The sequence below is a fragment of the Ambystoma mexicanum genome, chromosome 12 (genome assembly GCF_040938575.1).
Source record: "Ambystoma mexicanum isolate Mex_15411 chromosome 12, UKY_AmexF1_1, whole genome shotgun sequence".
Classification (NCBI taxonomy): Eukaryota; Metazoa; Chordata; class Amphibia; order Caudata; family Ambystomatidae; genus Ambystoma; species Ambystoma mexicanum.
Window position 1 is genome coordinate 847,890,470 of NC_090936.1, and position 17,910 is coordinate 847,908,379.

General features: G+C 42.2%; 1 protein-coding gene across 10 annotated transcripts in view; it reads right to left on the reverse strand.

Annotated features, from left to right (window-relative positions):
- C12H12orf50 (chromosome 12 C12orf50 homolog) overlaps positions 1-17,910 on the reverse strand; it is an 826,751-nt gene that overhangs the window by 179,024 nt on the left and 629,817 nt on the right. For all 10 annotated transcript variants that reach the window (XM_069627751.1, XM_069627750.1, XM_069627746.1 and 7 more), the window contains one exon: positions 5,931-6,023. In XM_069627751.1, the coding sequence (XP_069483852.1) occupies positions 5,931-6,023 (93 nt within the window). The remainder of the gene's footprint in view (positions 1-5,930; positions 6,024-17,910) is intronic.

A 17,910-nucleotide genomic window follows, 5' to 3' on the forward strand; every position in this document is an offset into this window, starting at 1 on the left:
ATTCGTATCAAGGATTCAAAACAAACACTACTATAATTTGTTTACACACGCGGACTAAACTTCTCAAGCCCGATCCAGAAGAACTGTCAACTATCGCGCATGCGACTACAAACAACGGTTTGCTTTACAATTACGCGCAGCCACGCTAGATTACTCTGCTTGTTCTCACAAAGCGTCTTACTATTGCACATGCGCTTTAAAGATTACTGACAATGTATCGCACTAGCGTTGTCTTGTCAAAACTCTTATCTCCTTTGCACACAAACTGAACAGTCAATACCAATAACTCCGCAACGGAACCTTAAAACACTAGACAAGCTGTCAAAAAATATCTCTGCAGCTACGATAAGTTTGACACATTTATACTGACAACTTTCACTAGAAATGCCAATAGGCAAACACATGTGCTGAAAATCCCTTCAAGAGTTTTGAATCAGTCAATTTGAAAGTTCCTTCAGATAACTTCATCTAGCTAAATACCTAAACTAAAAACAGCAGTTTTAATCTCATATGATTTCAAAAAGTCAGACACAGGTTATTCCACTTGCCAGGAATATTTATCTTCAAATAACTCAAGGAAAACTTAACGTTCCAACTAGATGTTTCAGGTTGTCTTGTCCCACGCTGGAGTAGCTCAGAATCTTCAAACTGGGGAGTCAGGGAAACGTATTTAATTGAATGTAATTATTTAAAATGGGAGAACTAAATATACAGGACCTTCTTGGAACAGACTGGATGATGAAAGGCAGTTTAGAATGTTGCCAAGTCCACCAGGTGACTACCTGGACCAATCAGCTCCCAGCCCCTCTCCTCCATGTTGGATTGGGTTATTACTCTCACTCTGAAACATAGTAGTTAAGGCACCATATTTCTAACAGATTCAAGCAGCACCCTAATAACACTTTCCCACATACACCACTGATCCAGACCTGACAGAGAAGAAAACTCTCCCAATGAAGAAATGAGTGAAGATGAAATCTCTAACGGTAAACAATACATCTTTCAATATAAACAAATAATGTAATTTATGGAGAGCTCATTGAAATAATAATTTCTTCTTTTCTTATAGTACATAGTTTACATGAAGAAACTACATCACAGATTAATTATGCAGACTCCCAACAATTCAGAAATACAATACCAAACTCCAACTGTACAGAATTAAATAATAATCTTGTTTTCAAAATAGAATGAACTTAGCATAGACGTTAAAGTACTTTTAAATTATCTTAAAAATCATGTTATTAGAAATGTTGATTATCACTGTCCTACTTGTACCTACCCCCCTTCCCCCAGAAATCACCCCAAACAAAACATAAATCAAAGACACTGTGATGAGACTTCTCTCCCTCCCTCCCCAGATGATAAATGTATTGAAATTCCACTCTCCCATTTATGTTTCCCATTATAATACCCCATCCCTTTCAAACATAAATGTATATTTTCTACTATAAATATATTGTATAATAAATTCTTATTTTTTTCCCTTAAAACCCCAATTAATAGTCTGCAGACATCACAACAGTTCTGAGGATCCGTTTACGCAATCAGGCACCCGTGGACATCGCACCCTGTCCACCCGTGGACATCGCACCCTGTCCGGACATGTCCGGTCTCGCATGATGCACTTTTAAGTACTCTGCGGACAACGCACCCATTTGCAGACATCCATTAACATGCGCCCTGCGTCTCCCGCTCAGCGGGGTTCCACAGAAACCTGCCACCACTGTGGATGCCCCGGACACCATCATGTCACCACACCCGTGCAGCATGATGGCATGTCCATGGACAGTGTCTGTTACCGCATATAGTTTGAAACTGCATTTTCAGCCAATATAGGGTGTTTCAAGTTGAACGTCTACCCTTCCAGAGCTCCTACACCCATTTTTTGTTGATCTGTCAACTTTAAAAGGTCTATTTTCAGCACTGTAGTACGTGAACAGTCGTGTGGTACGTGGACGGTTCCTCTGAAGGGATCCAAAAATTACTTTTAGTCATTCTCAATCTGGCACACCAGGAGAAAGCATCTTTTGACAGTTACTTCCAGGAGTTTAAGAATGGCATCTGTCTGTCATGGCCATCCCACCTTCCCAGGGGCCACCACCATCACCACATGGAGGGCAGGGGAATAGGTGCAATGATGCGGAGAAGGATGAGGAACAGGAAGATGAAGTAGAGGAAGTTCCTACCCCTATCACCCTGAGAGAGAGCCATGGGTGTGGTGGTTCTTTAAGACCATTAGGAGTGTACCAAAAGATTGGGCTGCCAAGGTTGAATGCATTGAGTGTGGGGTCATACTCAGTCATGGTCAACCTGAGCAGTACTCTTTTGGGACCACCTCCATACAACGCCATACTCGCTCCAACCACCCAGGTGCTCTGAGAAAGACTCTTCCTTTCTCAACACACCGCTGTGCAGGGGGGAGCAGCTTCAAAATGCTTTTGAGGCTGCAGTCGAGGAGCACAGGAAACACTGCCACTAACCTTAGATTTAAGGCACACCCAACATCTTCCCCTGTCCAACTGCCCCTCAGTATCTGTGGTTGGTGCTCCTTCGCTCCCGCACCTTACCTTCTCACCTATCCTACAAAAAAGCATAATCCCCCAAATATGAAAGACAAAAAAAGCGACCCACCTTTCAAAATAAAAATAACAATCACAGGACCTGTTGCAGTCTGCATAGTCCACGGACAGTACTAAAAGCCGTGGACATCTGGAAAATTTCAGGCATGGGTGGGTGAATTATCATCAATTAAGTTGTTTTTCATTCAAAAATGGTGGCTCTTAAAATAACCTTTTTTATTTTTTGAGGGTTTTATATACTGAACTAACACATGTTCTGCTGAATTTAATTTTTTCTAACTCTCACAAAAGCTGCTTCTAATTTTTTTTCTGTTTTTGTTTTTTATTTACTACAACTACTAAAAACATATGTCATGACATATTTCACAAGTTTAAAATTGTTTTAGTGCATTTTGGATATTCAAAAGAAAAATTTGATTTCCGAAATCAGTCATATGCACTCCATCTCCTCAAAAGAACTATTTACTGCATCCATTTGATATTTTCGTTGTCCAAAGATGGCATTCCTAAAGCATATAAAGACGCACATACACCTTTATTGACATGCTGTCTAGTTTCTTCCATTTGAGTTTGAGCTTCACTATATTTGTCTTTCATAGATTTCAGAAAAAATGATCTTCACAGCTGGAAACACTTCAATTAGGCTTCTGAACATATCATTCATGGTAAACTGCAAAGATCCTGAAGTAACATAGCACAAACTGTTGCCTCCACATTGCACAATAATATCTGGACTTTTAAAGTGAGCCATACTCTCACAGAATGGTAACAAAGTTACCCAGTTTAAGCCACAATCTGCATACCACAAAACTTCCTCTTCGCCCAATCCAATAGTAGCAGAGATGCCATGATATTCAGGATACACCTTTTAATGAATGGATCAAATAATCTCCCATCATCCACACACTCTGCTTCTTCATAGCCAAAGCCATAACCATCTTCACTAAACAACAAAGAAAACACTTCCTACCTTGTACACCTGTACACTTCAACTCTTCCTCCAGACCCACAAAAACTGATTGGCTAGTCCCCCAATGTCCTCTTTCCATACCAGAAATCCTTAAAAGACCCGGATGGCACATGCTGGTCCATGGACTACCTTGTCCGCAGACTCGGTGGCACATGCAATGCTTTTATTAACTTATATAAAACAGCTTCCTATCAACTTTTTTCCACTCCCCCACCCTTTCCAGACACTTTTTCGGCCACAAACTATCCCTAAATATGTTTTCCAGACTTTGTTCTCACTGCTCTTTCCGCAGAATTTGGCAGCTGTCCAGGGACCCAACATGGCGACTGTTTAAAAAAATCTGGCGCACATCACTTTTAAAAAAAAGCCAAATAGTGTGCATCTTTGTTGTCCAGAGACACCAAGCCACCCTCCGATTGGTCCAGCGATCTCCGTGGACTCCGAATCAGGAAATTAGTCTGTGCACCAGACCCAGATATCACACAATTTTGTTACCTACATTTTGGCCATTTTCACGCAAAAAAACTACTGGACAGATTTACACCAAATTTACAAAAGCACACTTTCGGGACCAAGCCGTTGCTCATGGCGCAAGTTTGTTGAAAAACCATCCAGCGGTTTCAGCAGTAGGTACGAGCAACATTATTTTTCCATTGTGTCTGAGGATTTCAAAAATGTTGGGACCCCCCTATAACTTTGCTGCCCCTGGATGAAAACTGAAACCACACCAAACTTTGCATATTTGTTCCGAGGTGGCCATATACTAATTTACCAAAGTTTGGTGAGGATTCGTCAAACAGCACCAAACTTATAAGCTGTGCAAAAAATGCTCTTTCTATGAGTTCAGCAACTTAACCATAACTACAGGGTGGCTATCGCAGGTTATGTAATATAAATGTATGTAGCGTTCTTTCTGTACATTTAATTATCGCTACATAGATTAAACATTAAGTAGGGAGTAGGGTAGTTAAGGAGAATGTAAAGTAGATTAAATGTTGTGTAGGTGTAGAGTACATAATAAAGGGGGTAGATGGGAGGTTCCCTGGCATGAGTTAGTGGGGAGGATGTGGCGGACTGCCTGAGGCCACTAAGCGAGATGGGACCGCCCACAGAGGGCATCCTCTGGCCTCACACTCCATGTGGGTGGTACCTTAGTTAGGTAAGGGGTCTGTTGCATCAAGCTCACATTAAGGGTTCCCATGACCCCTCCAAGGAAAGGGTAGATAACATGACAGGCCCTCATCTAGTTGGAGCAGAAGCCAATTGGAGCACACGCCAGGGGAATCCTAGGGAAATAAAAGGGAATGATAGGTAAAAGTAAAAGTGTTTTATAAATGAAGAGGGGTCCCCATTGGGATCCATATAAAAATATGCTTGGTGTCTGTGTCCATTAGTGATCTAAGAACCCCTAATGTAGCCCAACTCCTGTTAACTGGAACTTTATTTTGAGGTGCAGTGCCCCTCCTTACCCAGCGGGCAAGAGGAGTGGGGGTGCTGGACCCCATAGGGACAGTCCTGGTTGGGGGTGAGAGGTGCAATACATGGAACCAATAGTGACAGAGGGATTCCCTAATCAAAGTCTGCAAAGATTTAAAAGAAAAATAGTAATCACTAGTTTAAGAGGTACAGGGTTGATGTCATGATGAACAGTAAAACTTTTTTAAACATATAAACTGCAAACGAATAAAACCCCAGCCCAGCCTCCTGATTTCATTGTTGTCCCCTCTCCCAATGATCGGTACATTATTTTATTTTTCACACCTAAAGATAACTGTCTTGAAAGTAAACCAGAACTACAGAGATGGCGTGACATAAAATGACAAAACATAATTAAGGACTATGTGTATGTTATATCATAAATTAAGCATTTTGCAATATTACATCCATATAACATCATTTGAGTTGGCTGCTGCGCATATCACAAGAGTAATACATGATTAGAGTAAATGTATGGCTGAGAAGCAATATAGAGTGGAAAGTTACCCATGAAACTCACTATTTATGATGTAACGTCTGTGATTACTGCGCGAGTTACAAAAGGAATACCTAGGTATTACGGTCAAATAATGACAGCTTGTTCATTTCTCCCAGCCATAGACAGCAACATGTAGTACTAATACCCAAGTATTCAATGCATTGGTATTAAATGGGTGAAAGGCTCAGTCGTTTCTGTTGCGTGCAGGGTAAACATATATCATATCAGTGAGCACTTACCTCTATAGATATCTGACTTGAAACCTCCAATGAAGCTATTGAGACATTTTTTGGATATAGCGTTAAAGAACGTGTCTGTCCTCCCCAACTTGAAAATGATTTTCATTAAAGTATACAACGCTTTGTCAAGTGTACTCATTATAATATAAGTGAGAAGTACTTACCAGTATGCAGGTTCTCAGGTTTAGGTTCTGTTTTTGTATAGGGGACTCTTTTTCTCCAAGCAGGGGCAACATATGCAGGTGGATAGTAGTTGTCTAAAAGAAGACTATGTTTAGTTACACAGAAGTAGTCAATTCGTCAATAACAACACTGTTATAAAACTTTTAGGATCTCACTACAAGTATTTGTATTTTTTATCATTTGTATTTCGATATGGCGCTATATTCCAAAACGCAGTAAACAATAAAACGGTACATCAAAACAGCGTAGTACGACCTATGAAATTATCATAAGATAATGGTATGTATAGTATAGTATGATGGCAACTGCAAAACAAGTGGATGTTATATACCACTATTTCAAAATGCCATCTAGTTAGAGATTGAGATTCCATAGGGCAGTTACAGCATTGTGGTACATTAAAAGTAATGCATGGGGTAAAATATTGGCTATTTGCCGCATGCATTACTTAATTTTTATTTCATAAATTATTTAATTAAAATAGGAATCATACAACTTGAAAAAGCTAAATAATGAGCTCATGTACAATGGTACATGAAATACAATGATCGAGTGAAGAAAACATGGTTTAGGAGAAAAACAGTAACCGAAGTGTAGGGAAATATATCTAGGTCACTTTCACCATGTGCAGGAATCTGTGTTTCTCTGCAAACTTGTATAAGCTTAATATTCAGGCCATCTGTTTATTGCTATGATTTTTTTCGGGATTCTTGGCTAGCAAAATGCAATGCCAGGCACACTAAGTTTTCACATCGGTTATGCTGATCACCAATTAAAGAGATCACACAATAATAAACCATACGCAGTTTCTACAATTCTGCCCTTAGATACTCTATAATCTTTGTGCAGGCTAGGATACAAACCTGCAGGGAGAAATATCAACATTGCATGTTATTTGAACACATGTAAAATACAGGAAGAAAAGCCTGACCAAGCTTAGCAGAAAATACAGCTTACACAATCTGTCAGTGAGTTTATATGTTCCGTTACTTTGGCATCAGCTCGCTTGGTATCAACCCCGGCCCCCAAAAAATGATTCATGATTTTGCCTTTAGCCTTCAGCGAAATTAGCTCCTCCCTAGAGAGCTTGGAAGAATATATGCATACTTTTTATACGTAACCTTGGAAGTGTAAATGATAAACTTTAGCAGTGCGCCAAACTCCCCCTTTCCAACAAGTTATTGTATGCGCATGGGCGACAGCTAAATTAATGGTTCTTGCCTTTTCGTGACATATATAGATTAAGACAAGGGTTACCTTAAATTAATTGTTTCAGGCTTTTCTCACTTCAGCCTGCCGATTTTGCCTGCACGGATGGATAACCTTCCTCTCACTGGCAGTCTCTCACCCTCTTTCTCTCATTCTCAGCTTCCTGCATGGCACAGCAAGGTCTCTCCCTCCTTTCTTCTGCTCGGCTCTGCAAGCCTGCCGTCTCACAGCACAGCGCAGCGCCAAAATAATTCATTTTCTTTTGTTTTTTCTCCTCCTTCCCTTGTTCCTCTACTCGGTCCTTTTCTGGCCAACTTTCTTTCCTCTTCCTCTAGCTTTTAAGCTCTCTATGCTTCCTCCGCCCTGAATATATTTTTATTTTTATATTGTTTCACCATTCATTTTCATGCATTCTGTCATGAGGTCACCTTCCCTTCTAGCCAACACCCTATAACTCCCCAGTTCTTGTGATCTACTTCTTGAATGACCCTTGTACAATACTTTTGTCCAGGCTGGATGAAATGTGCTACATGGCATCCTGACATCCTCTATGACTTTTGCTGTTTGAACAAAGGGATTGTTCTTGCTAGTGCATGTTCCGCTGTTTCATTGCACTCTGAGCCCAATGTTCGCAAGACACACTGCAACTGAGCTTTCAATTCCCGTATTTAAACTGACATTGCAGTGTGAACATCCATGCACCTACAGCCTGCAGTATGGGCTATGGCGTAAACACCCACTCTGACCACAGTCTAATGACCCCAGTCTAATTACTAATGTCAGTATTTGTTAAGATTAGCAATTCGTAGTGTTAGTATTTAGTTGTGTTAAGATTGTTATGATCCTACACTACACTATGCTATGCTAAATCCTAAATCTTTGGATTGCCCTCCATGCCTCACATTAGTACTAAGTCACACACCTGCTGCAACACTAACATCACTTTAAAAATGCTGTACACTACCTCTATTGTAATCAGTGGTGCAGCTACAATAAGTGCACGATTGAAATGTGTGTACTAATTACTCCAACAGTAGTCAGGAGGAAAAACAGAGCGATGGCGGAAGAACTGCATGCATGCTAATCTGTCCAGCACAAAAGGTACAGGTAGTAGCTTGGGAAGAATATTCATCCTTGATCACACATAAAGCTCACTGAAGGAATGCTGGCGAGTACATCCAATGCCCCGATCGTACATGAAAATCCATGCTGAGAAAGTCCTTTTGAAGCACGGCAGGGCCATAACAAGCTCATCCCCATTCATGAAGATCTCCCATCATAGGCCTAATGCACACCAGCAGTAGTGCGGTAGAAAGCAATGTCCCTCATGAGAGGTAAGCCATAAAATGCAAATTATATATATGAGTATGCACGCCAATTCCTAACAAGGATATCAACATTTAACACTAACCAGAAAACCATTAGGGGTACCAATATCAAGAATAAATTAATGTAGGCGTTTACATTAATTGACTAAATGACACATGAGTGGGCCTTGAGACAAACTCAGCCACCCCTGAAAAATCATCATGAATTAGCAGGAAATATCAGCCAGGCCTTTACAAAGAGCACACACATGCTAAGCAGTAACCCTCAATAACAGAATGCTGTGCATTGATTGGACACGACAGTTGGGCGAACACATTCCCAAGCACTGATTTTTTACAGTGATTTCATGCACAAGCAACAAAGAAGTAACTGACCCTTGAGCTGTAAGACAGATGCTGATTACTCATTGGTTAGAAAACATCAGACCTGCTGCGTTCCAAAGCCTGTGTACAAAAGATATATAACAAATTATGTTCCTAGCTAGGGCATTAAAACCTAACAAAATGAATGTCACAAATTGGTGGGAATTAAATCATGAGCAGCGAGAAACATGTGTGTTAAGGAAGTACGAGCCAGGAGCAACACTGCCCCCATAGGGAAAATCCTTACTGAAAGAGACCCAACCACCAAGACAGCAGTTGTTTCATGCATCATTGCAACTAGATTAGAATCAATTAAGTATTTACCGTTTTACGAACCTCAACAATGTATAGTTTTCTCCAGAAATGCATTCGTAGTGTTTTGATTACACACATACACATTTATCATTGCAAAGAAATGAAGTCCACAGACATCTATGTCCCCATTTCGTAAACTCAAAGACTGTGGCAATGAAATCATGCAGAAGCCATGGGAAAAGGAAATGCTAGAAGGAAGTGAGTAATGTTTCCAATGAGGAGCACTGTTAACTGTTGGTTGAAAAGTTCATGACGGTCGGAGTGGGCAGTTGGTACCAACCGATGAAGTCTTTGGGAAAGGATGTAAAGTTATCATTTTTGTTGCCACACTGTTACACCTCAAATGTGGATCGGTTAAAGTCACTCACCCCAAGGATACTCCACATGGAATAGCCAATCAACCGTTAATTTTGTATGATACAAGTTGGAAAAGGTTAACATCCAATCGGCATCATGCATAAGAAGATGATCTCAGTACTAATAAAGTAATAAACCAAAATTAGAGCATGGTCACGAAGGGCAGGATAAGCCAATAGGGCAAGGGATTTTACAGATCCACTTATGGTGTAAATGATGCTGCCCAATCACTGGCTGGGGATTTGTGAATAATCTGTAACATTTGTTGTCACGTCACCTCTTATTCTTACTATAAATGTAGCAATTTTATGATGTCATGTTGAATGTATTTTTGATAATTCCCCAGCATGCGATGTCTGTAATAAACTTGTGTTTTCTGCACATCTCGTGCATTTATTTTTGGCTCATTGGATTGGTTTTTATTATTCAATTTTTGGACTTGCCTTACATATTTGGTGGCCTGTACGGGGATCCAAGTCTCTTCTGGACAGCTGTAGGCTCCTCAGCTGCACTCCTGGGAAAGCAAGGCTCGCCTGCAGGGAGCAGAAGACTGTGCAGATCATGAGGAGGCAGCAAGTACTGGGTTAGTCAGAGGCTTGCCTGATTGCTTCATGCCTCGGCCCGCCCCCTTGAGTGCGGGCCCATTGTTGGGAGAGGCAGCCCCGAAAGACTTTGGAAGACCATAGCGAGCCAGTGCACCTGATCCGAGGACTACAGCATTAGAGTGAGTAATTATGCAAGAGCGGAGTGAGTGACAGTGTGAACCACATGTTTTTATTTTTGCCTTGTTCTTGCATTTATTTTCTTTTAGTAGAAACTGAAGAGGGCTCCTGTAGAGAGGAGGAATTATGTCAGGGTAGCCATAGACATGGTAAGTGAAGTGTACACATCCCTCAATAAGAGAAGGGAGGGCAGCGCTGCTTGAGAAATAGAGTGGGAAGTCACGCACTAGCGAGGGCTGTACCCTCCGTCCATGGTGAGGGACGAGAGGCAGAGAACATACAAAAAATGGTGTAAGTGTGATTTTAAATGTTATTTTATACAGTATATATATATATGTATATATAAGAGGTATCAGGTGATCAGAGGCAAGTGTTTGACATAAGGTTTTGTGTGAGGGGAAAAGATTGAGGTGGAGATCATATTTGGCAGGGGGTGTGATGTTGGTGATATTGTTTGTGCGCACGGTGCTCTTGTATTCAGTGTTGTTTTCTTTTCTGCGGTCTTTTGTCCAGCATCCAAGGGAACTCAGGGGTGCACCATAGGGGGTGGCCCTCTGAGGTGTTATTGAAGATGTTGTTTTGATCGCTTGTGAGTAGTAGGTACTAGTAAGTTGTGTTTGTGATCTTACTGTCTAGAAGAAAATGAGTACTACATTGAAGCATATGTGCAAGGAGCTCCCAACTTATAGGGAGAGGATAATTAAGCACAATAATGAGTGGTTGATGGGAACCGAAGGGACGATGTTTAGAACATGGCCTTCTGGATGCACGCATGATAGGAATATAATCCAGCATATATACACCCATTTATTGTCCACATACAAGTGTAAAAAACGAAAGAAGAGACATAGTAAACTAGAATTGAGAAAATTGTATGAGGAAGTTGAGGGTGGGAATAAAGAAAAGGAAGATACAGAAGGTACAGTAGCACTGCCCCCTTCAGGAAACCCAATTACAACCCAGGCTTTGATACCTGCACAGTCATCACCCCCAGACAACCTCAGAAGAAATCACCCAGTCAGCACAGGCTCCAGCGCCTATGCAGCTGACAGCCTCGCCCACAACCGGAATTTATCCTTTAAGACCTGCAACAGGGTATACCAACCCCTGGTACAAACCTCCCACCTATACACAAACTAATGCATTTTGTGGAATAGGTCCACATAGTGACCAGGGAGATCCAGCTATAGTAAAGATAGAAAATAAAGCGTGTAATAAAGGAAATGTGGCAGTGGCTGTGTGCCGCCAACTCGGTTGATAAACTAGTAAGCAAGACCAGGCTGATGTTGTCAGAGCCAGACCACACTGAAAAGCCTGATGATCCAGGTTGATGCGCGTGGCTCGTATGAAGTCTCGACACCATGGCTAAGACGTTTCTTATATCACACAGTTGTTTGCTAATCGCCATTCATTCTCCCTAGAGAAGTATTTTCATGTTTTGTGGGCGGTGGTCTTCAGATATGCAGCATATGTGCCTCAGTGACTGCTTCAATTGCTTGATTACAATTGGGAAGGAAGTGGTTTGTCCGGAGCTGCAAGCAGGGCTGGATACCACGTATTGCGTGATGTTGTGTGTATGAGGGGTGATGATTCGTGTATTATTTATTTGATTGGATTTGATACTAATTATTTAATTTCCCCGTGAGTATTTGTTTACTTTAATTGTTTAATTTTAAATGGATCCTCCATCAAAGGAAGGAGAGATGTCCTATACCGAGACATAGAACTTCTTAATTTCCCAATGTGAAATCAACAATTAAAAGCAGGTCAATAGCTGTCGTCAACACTTACTATTCTTCTCCTTTTCTTTTTATTTGCACTAAACTATCCAAAAAGTAGTAACAAAGAAAAATGGTATCCTTCCATCTCTACAATAAAGATTTATTGCAGAACTATAATTTTATAATACCCCTTCAATAGTTAATATTGTTATCTATTGCTAAACGTGGACGCAATTCCATCTCCTAGCCTCCTTCTCCTGTAAACTGAGCTCAGTGTATATGCTTTGCTGACAAAGGGGTCTTGCTTAAATGCTGAATCGAGCTGGGTGTTAACGTTTTGAAAAATGTAATGCTGTGCAGTCCCATGTTTTGATGTATTTGAGGTGTGTAAGGTTAGATCTGATTTGAGTGGTACATAAATAAGGCAATAGTTTGGAGTGTAATGACAAGAAAAGAGTCAAAGTAAAGGCAATCTATGTGGGATTAGGAACATTATTTACGTGGCTTTCCTTAACAATAGTGCTTAGGAGATAGAAGGTAGCCTATTCCAAAATGGAGAAGGCGATCTTAAGAAGTGATTGGTGCTGTACCATTCAGTTGAGCAGGGTTCCTAACTGCCTTTCATCCTAAGGCAGGGACGTCATTTGGGGGTCGCCAGAGGTCGCAACAGCGACCTCTGCCGATTCCCTTGCGACCTCTGTAAACATTTTGCGACCTCTGGGTTGAAAACTGGTTGAAAACTGTATTTTAAATGCAGTAAGGCAGGCGCTGCATTTAAAATATAGTTTTCAACCAGTACTGCTTTGCGCGGCAAGGCAAGCTCCATGATGCCTGCCTGGGGGGCGGGTGTGGCTCCACTAGGTCTGGAGGCTGGCTGGAGCGCGCAAGTTCCAGCAGCCTTGGGACACCGGTGTGTGAGGAGGCACCGTCGCACTCAGTGAAGATGTTGTAAAGCTCGCACTTAGCCCAGGTAGTACGTCCGTTTTTCCATTTGTTGTGTTTAAATAGAAGTTCAGTTTTCAGAAGCTGGAAAGTGACATTTTTGCATCTAGAAAGGAAAGTGGGTCTTTAAATAATGCAACAGACTTGATGAAAAGAAAAATAGACGACCAACGTAATCCTTTGGGGTCTTGGTAAGAAAATGAGTAATGCGTAGATCACGACAAGGTTGTGGTTGTTGGTGCCTCATGCCCATCCATTATCCGGAAAGTCTTTTGGGATTGCTTGATTGCCCTCTCTCAAAACATTCCAAATGTTTTTCAGTTCATTGCATGTGTTATAGCTTGCTTTCCCCAGAATTAGGGTGCAAACTAAGTAGGAAAATGGGGTACCAACGCCTTTTGTGACTTGTCACCATCACTCATAGCAGGTTTGGACTTCGCTTTCTCATAGTTTTCAGTTCACTATCACTTTGCACACCAGCAGTTGCCAATGTGAGCCTGTGTAGAACTGTTAACAATTCTGTGTCTCTTGTTGAAATGACCTCCATGAAGCAGTAAATCTATTTTGTCTGTTCTCATTGCTCTCCTCTTCATGTTGTGTAAACACAGAATTCAAATGAATTGTCAAGCATGGGAATCTCAAACTGCAGTGGCAGTTGTGAACTTTCAAGCATGGAGGGGGTTCACTACTCTTTTTGCACTGAGCAAGGGGAGTCATAAGTGTCCCAGAGTGCCACCCTTCCCCAATCCTACTACTCTTTTTGCACTGAGCAAGGGGAGTCATAAGTGTCCCACAGCGCCACCCTTAGCTCAATTGAACGAAATTTGTATATTTCATTTCAAGATAAGTTCACTTACTCTGCATATATTAATGGGTGGCAGCTTTTGATTTTTGCTACAGGGGAAGAGATTCCCCCACTGAGTGATGCAAGGGAGCTTTAACCATCTCCAGGTTGAAACAGCACATTTTACAGCACATTTTGCAGCGGGAATAGAAAAGGGCCATATGATTTAAACTCTCTGAGCTATCCAATTGTGACACAATATTCTGTGGAATCAATTGTGCAGTTAGAAATAAACATTTATGAGGATATCTAAACACAAACCTCACAAGTTCTTTACAAACTATCTATCACTGCAATTATCAGGTTTATTACTGCAGCATGACATATCCCTGCTACTTCTAAGCACTCTAATAATAAGTGTTATGTTAATACGAAATGTTACCCCCATAACCAACACATTACCAAATGATGTGGTATACACATTTAAGGATAGATAGCTGGTAAAACAGCTCAGCCGGTTAAGTGCTCACTGCTGGGGTACTTTTCTGCATGCTGGTTGCCTCTTTGGTTTTCTTTAGGTGCATGTTGCATTAGTTTAAGTGTAATTGTGCACCATGACCATGTGTTGCCATTTTCTTCTATGCCAGGTTTCTGCATCCTGTGGCACTGGCCTGGGAGCAGGATGGCCGCAGCACACCAACACCAAGCAGGAGCAACTTCTATTGCCTTGTCCGGAACCTCGAGATGACCGTAACTGCAGGCAAGCCAAGGTAAGTGTAAATGCTTACATTCACAGTAATTTGGTAATATGGTCATATACACACTGATATTAACGCTACATATGGTGATCCGTTCTTGTATGAAATGTATATCATATTACAGTGACATAACCATCTGTTAGTGTACTGAGGAACTGTGCTATGTGATGCCACTTCTGTTTTGTCAAGGGGCGAAAGGTTGTGTGCCATCACTTCCCGTGATGTAACTTGGGGGCGGGGTCCAATGACATCACTTCCTGTGATGTCATCAGAGGTCAAGGGTCATGTGATGTCACTTCCGCTACCCCTGGCATTTTGGTGAAATGACGTCCCTGTCCTAAGGTTTTGACCAAGCAGGTCCAAGATATTAAGGGGTCCCTTGTGGGCCAGTTTAGTTGAGGAGTAGCAGATTGTTACGTTTGAAAAGTTGGAGAGGGTACTGGCAGGATCTTTATTTTTTGTTTCCTCTGGAAAGCGCAAGGTTATTTGAGAGCAGTTTACACGATGTACGAGAATTGAACGTGATTTGCTGCCAGCAAACTCTTCGTCATTTATATCCTTGTACCTGTTTAAGTGGTGAGCGAGAGTAGCTGAGTGCGTGAGCTTGTAAGCGGCGAGCGGCTTAAGATGAGTATAAAGGCTTGCGAGCAGGAATGAGAGTGGGGTATTGTTGCTTGGGCATGTTCGGTAAACTAAATAAAGCGAGTCAGACATTCAAAGGGAAGACCAATAAAAGGTCTTAGAGCTCGACGTGATTATCCATTCAGTGGCGAGGATAGCACCTTGTGTGTGCTGACTTGTGGTGCACGTTCGTTAGGGAGCTGAGTTAGCGACTCAAGTTGTTGATTACGTCATTGTGCTGCTGTGTCAGAGAGCGCTGGTATCACGGGAACAAAGGAACCAAGGCCATGAACATGTATAAACATGTGTTCTAACTCACAACAGCACAGCAATGCGGAATGGAGAGTGCATTTCAGGAAAGAAGAAACATGTACATAGTAATGAAGGCAAGGTTGTATAGAGTTTTAAAGTCAGTGAATATGAAGCAGAGAACTGTACATACTATGTCAGCTTCCATAAGCGTAGAGTACAATTCATGATGGTAATTTGACTGAACCTCTAGGCAATTAGAATAGGTGTACAGGTGGAGTTTGGTGACCTAGGGGGAAACGATATGTAATTGATCAGGAGATACAGGAGGCATTAGGCCTCATTACAAGTGGGCTGGTCCGCTAACAATGGTGCGGTAAGCTACCGGCACCGTTGTTACTGGACCACCACATGCCGAGGTCTGCAAGCGGGTGCCTTTCCGCCCGCCAGGTCTGACCTGGCGGGTGGAAGGGCACCCGCTGGCCTACCTTGACGGTTGCACCGGCACTGTTATTAACAGTGCCGGTGCATCCATCCTCCCCATTCCCATTGAATCCAACAGGACTCGAATGGGAATGGGGAGTAATATTTTGCGGTGCCCGGAAATAGGAAATTACCGGGACTGCCAGGGCTGTAATGCCCCGGTAGGACCCCATTACCAGGCGCCAGATAAAAATGACTCCGCAGCAGCCGTGCCGGTATTTACTGGCATGTCTACCGCCAAACTCATAATGAGGTCCATTGATTTTTAGCATGTTTATTGTGCTTCATTGTAGCTTCCAGCCAGGAATTCCTGCTGAGTGAGTGAACGAAGAACTAAGAAGAGGCTGAATCTGTTTTTTAAATATTTAATCCAATTACCCCTTCCCTTGCATGCACCTAGTGCACAGACTTTCATTCTACGGAGTGTTGATTTTAGATTGGAGAGGGGTGACACCTATACAATAGCCTCCTCCCTACATTATATCATCCTACTTTGTTCACTTTTTAAAACGACACGGCCCATCCATTGGAAGGACCTTGTTCAACCATGCCTACAATACATGTATAGCCCATATAAAGAACATCATGAGCTCCTCACACACTTCACTATATATATTACACGGCCTGCGCTAGCAGCTGTTTAGTTATGGTTAAGATGCTAAACCCATAGGAAGAGCACTTTTTGGGTGGCTTATTACTTTGCCCATCCCCCCCCATGGACGAATCCTCACCAAACTTTGCAAAAAAAGTATATGGCCCGCTCTGAATTTTTCTGCTAAATTTGTTGAGGTTTCGTCAAGGGGGTGCAAACTTATAGGGGGGACCCAAACAAATATTTTTTCCATAGACTGAATGGAGACAAAATTTGCTCACACGTACAGCCCAAACCACTGGACGGATTTTCACCAAATTTGTGGCAGGAGCGGTGGCTTTTGTAAAATTGGCAAAAATATGTCCAGTAGTTTTTTTAAAAACAGGTAAAATGTAGGTCCAAAAAAATTAGTGATATCTGGCTCTGCTCCGCGGGCCCATTTCCCTCTTCGTTCTGTGTACCACACTCTGATTGGCCCAAGGGGGCGACGTGATGTCCGCAGACACACGACGCACCCGTTGATTCACTGGAGGAAAGCGTGATGTCCTTCATAATTTTTGAAACGCTGCCATGTTGAATCCACGGATATTTGCGGATAACGCAGCGGCAAACGGGGCTCCAAAACATGTGTTGGGGCATATGTTGGTGGGAAGAGGGTCTGGAAAGAATAGGGGAGTAAAAAATGTGTCATATGATGTATTTGTTTATGTGCAAGAAGACAGTGTTGTGTCCATGCGGTAGTTCGCTGATAGAATCTCTGGCAAGCAGCTTATGTGGTGACTGCAGGCAGGCTTCATTAGGGTAGGAGAGGGCATTGTAGATGATATGAGGATGTTTGTATAGGCTGTATTGTGATGTGATGTGTGTGGCTAGCTAGTACACTCTTGGGTGCATGTCTACTGGTTGAGGTACTGTAATGGTATGTCTACAAAAGTGTAAATGGCCTTAGGTGGCTGGCTTATTGGATTGAAGAGTGTGCTGACTGGTTGTACGTACTGGAATTCTGTATGTATAGAAGTGGACAGGGCCTTGGGTGGCTGGCTTATGTTTGTGGGTTGTGGCCAGTGTACAGATTGTTGGGTGCATGGTGTGTTATACTGTGGTGATTGTGACCAGCTACTACAGTCTTGGGTGCATGGCTGGAGGTGATGCAGTCAACAGTCCAGGAGTTTGCCCACTATAGATGTGGACAGGCTTATGTGTTTGGGTTGTGGCCACTGAGCAGATTCCCGGGTAGCTTACTGTATTATGATGTATTGGTTGCGGGCAGTTAATAGAGTCTTGGGTACAGAGGCCATGCATCAAAGAGTTTGTCCACTGGCTGGAAGTACTGCAATACTATGTGAACTGAAGTGGATAGGGGCTCAGGTGATTGTGTTATGTTTGTGGGTTGTGGTAAGTGGGCAGATGTTTGTATGCATGGTTGTATTATGCTGTAGTGGTTGTGGCAAAGGGTCTAGAGTATTGGGTGCACGGCTGGAGGCCGTAGATTGTAGGCTTTGCACTCAAGTGTCTAG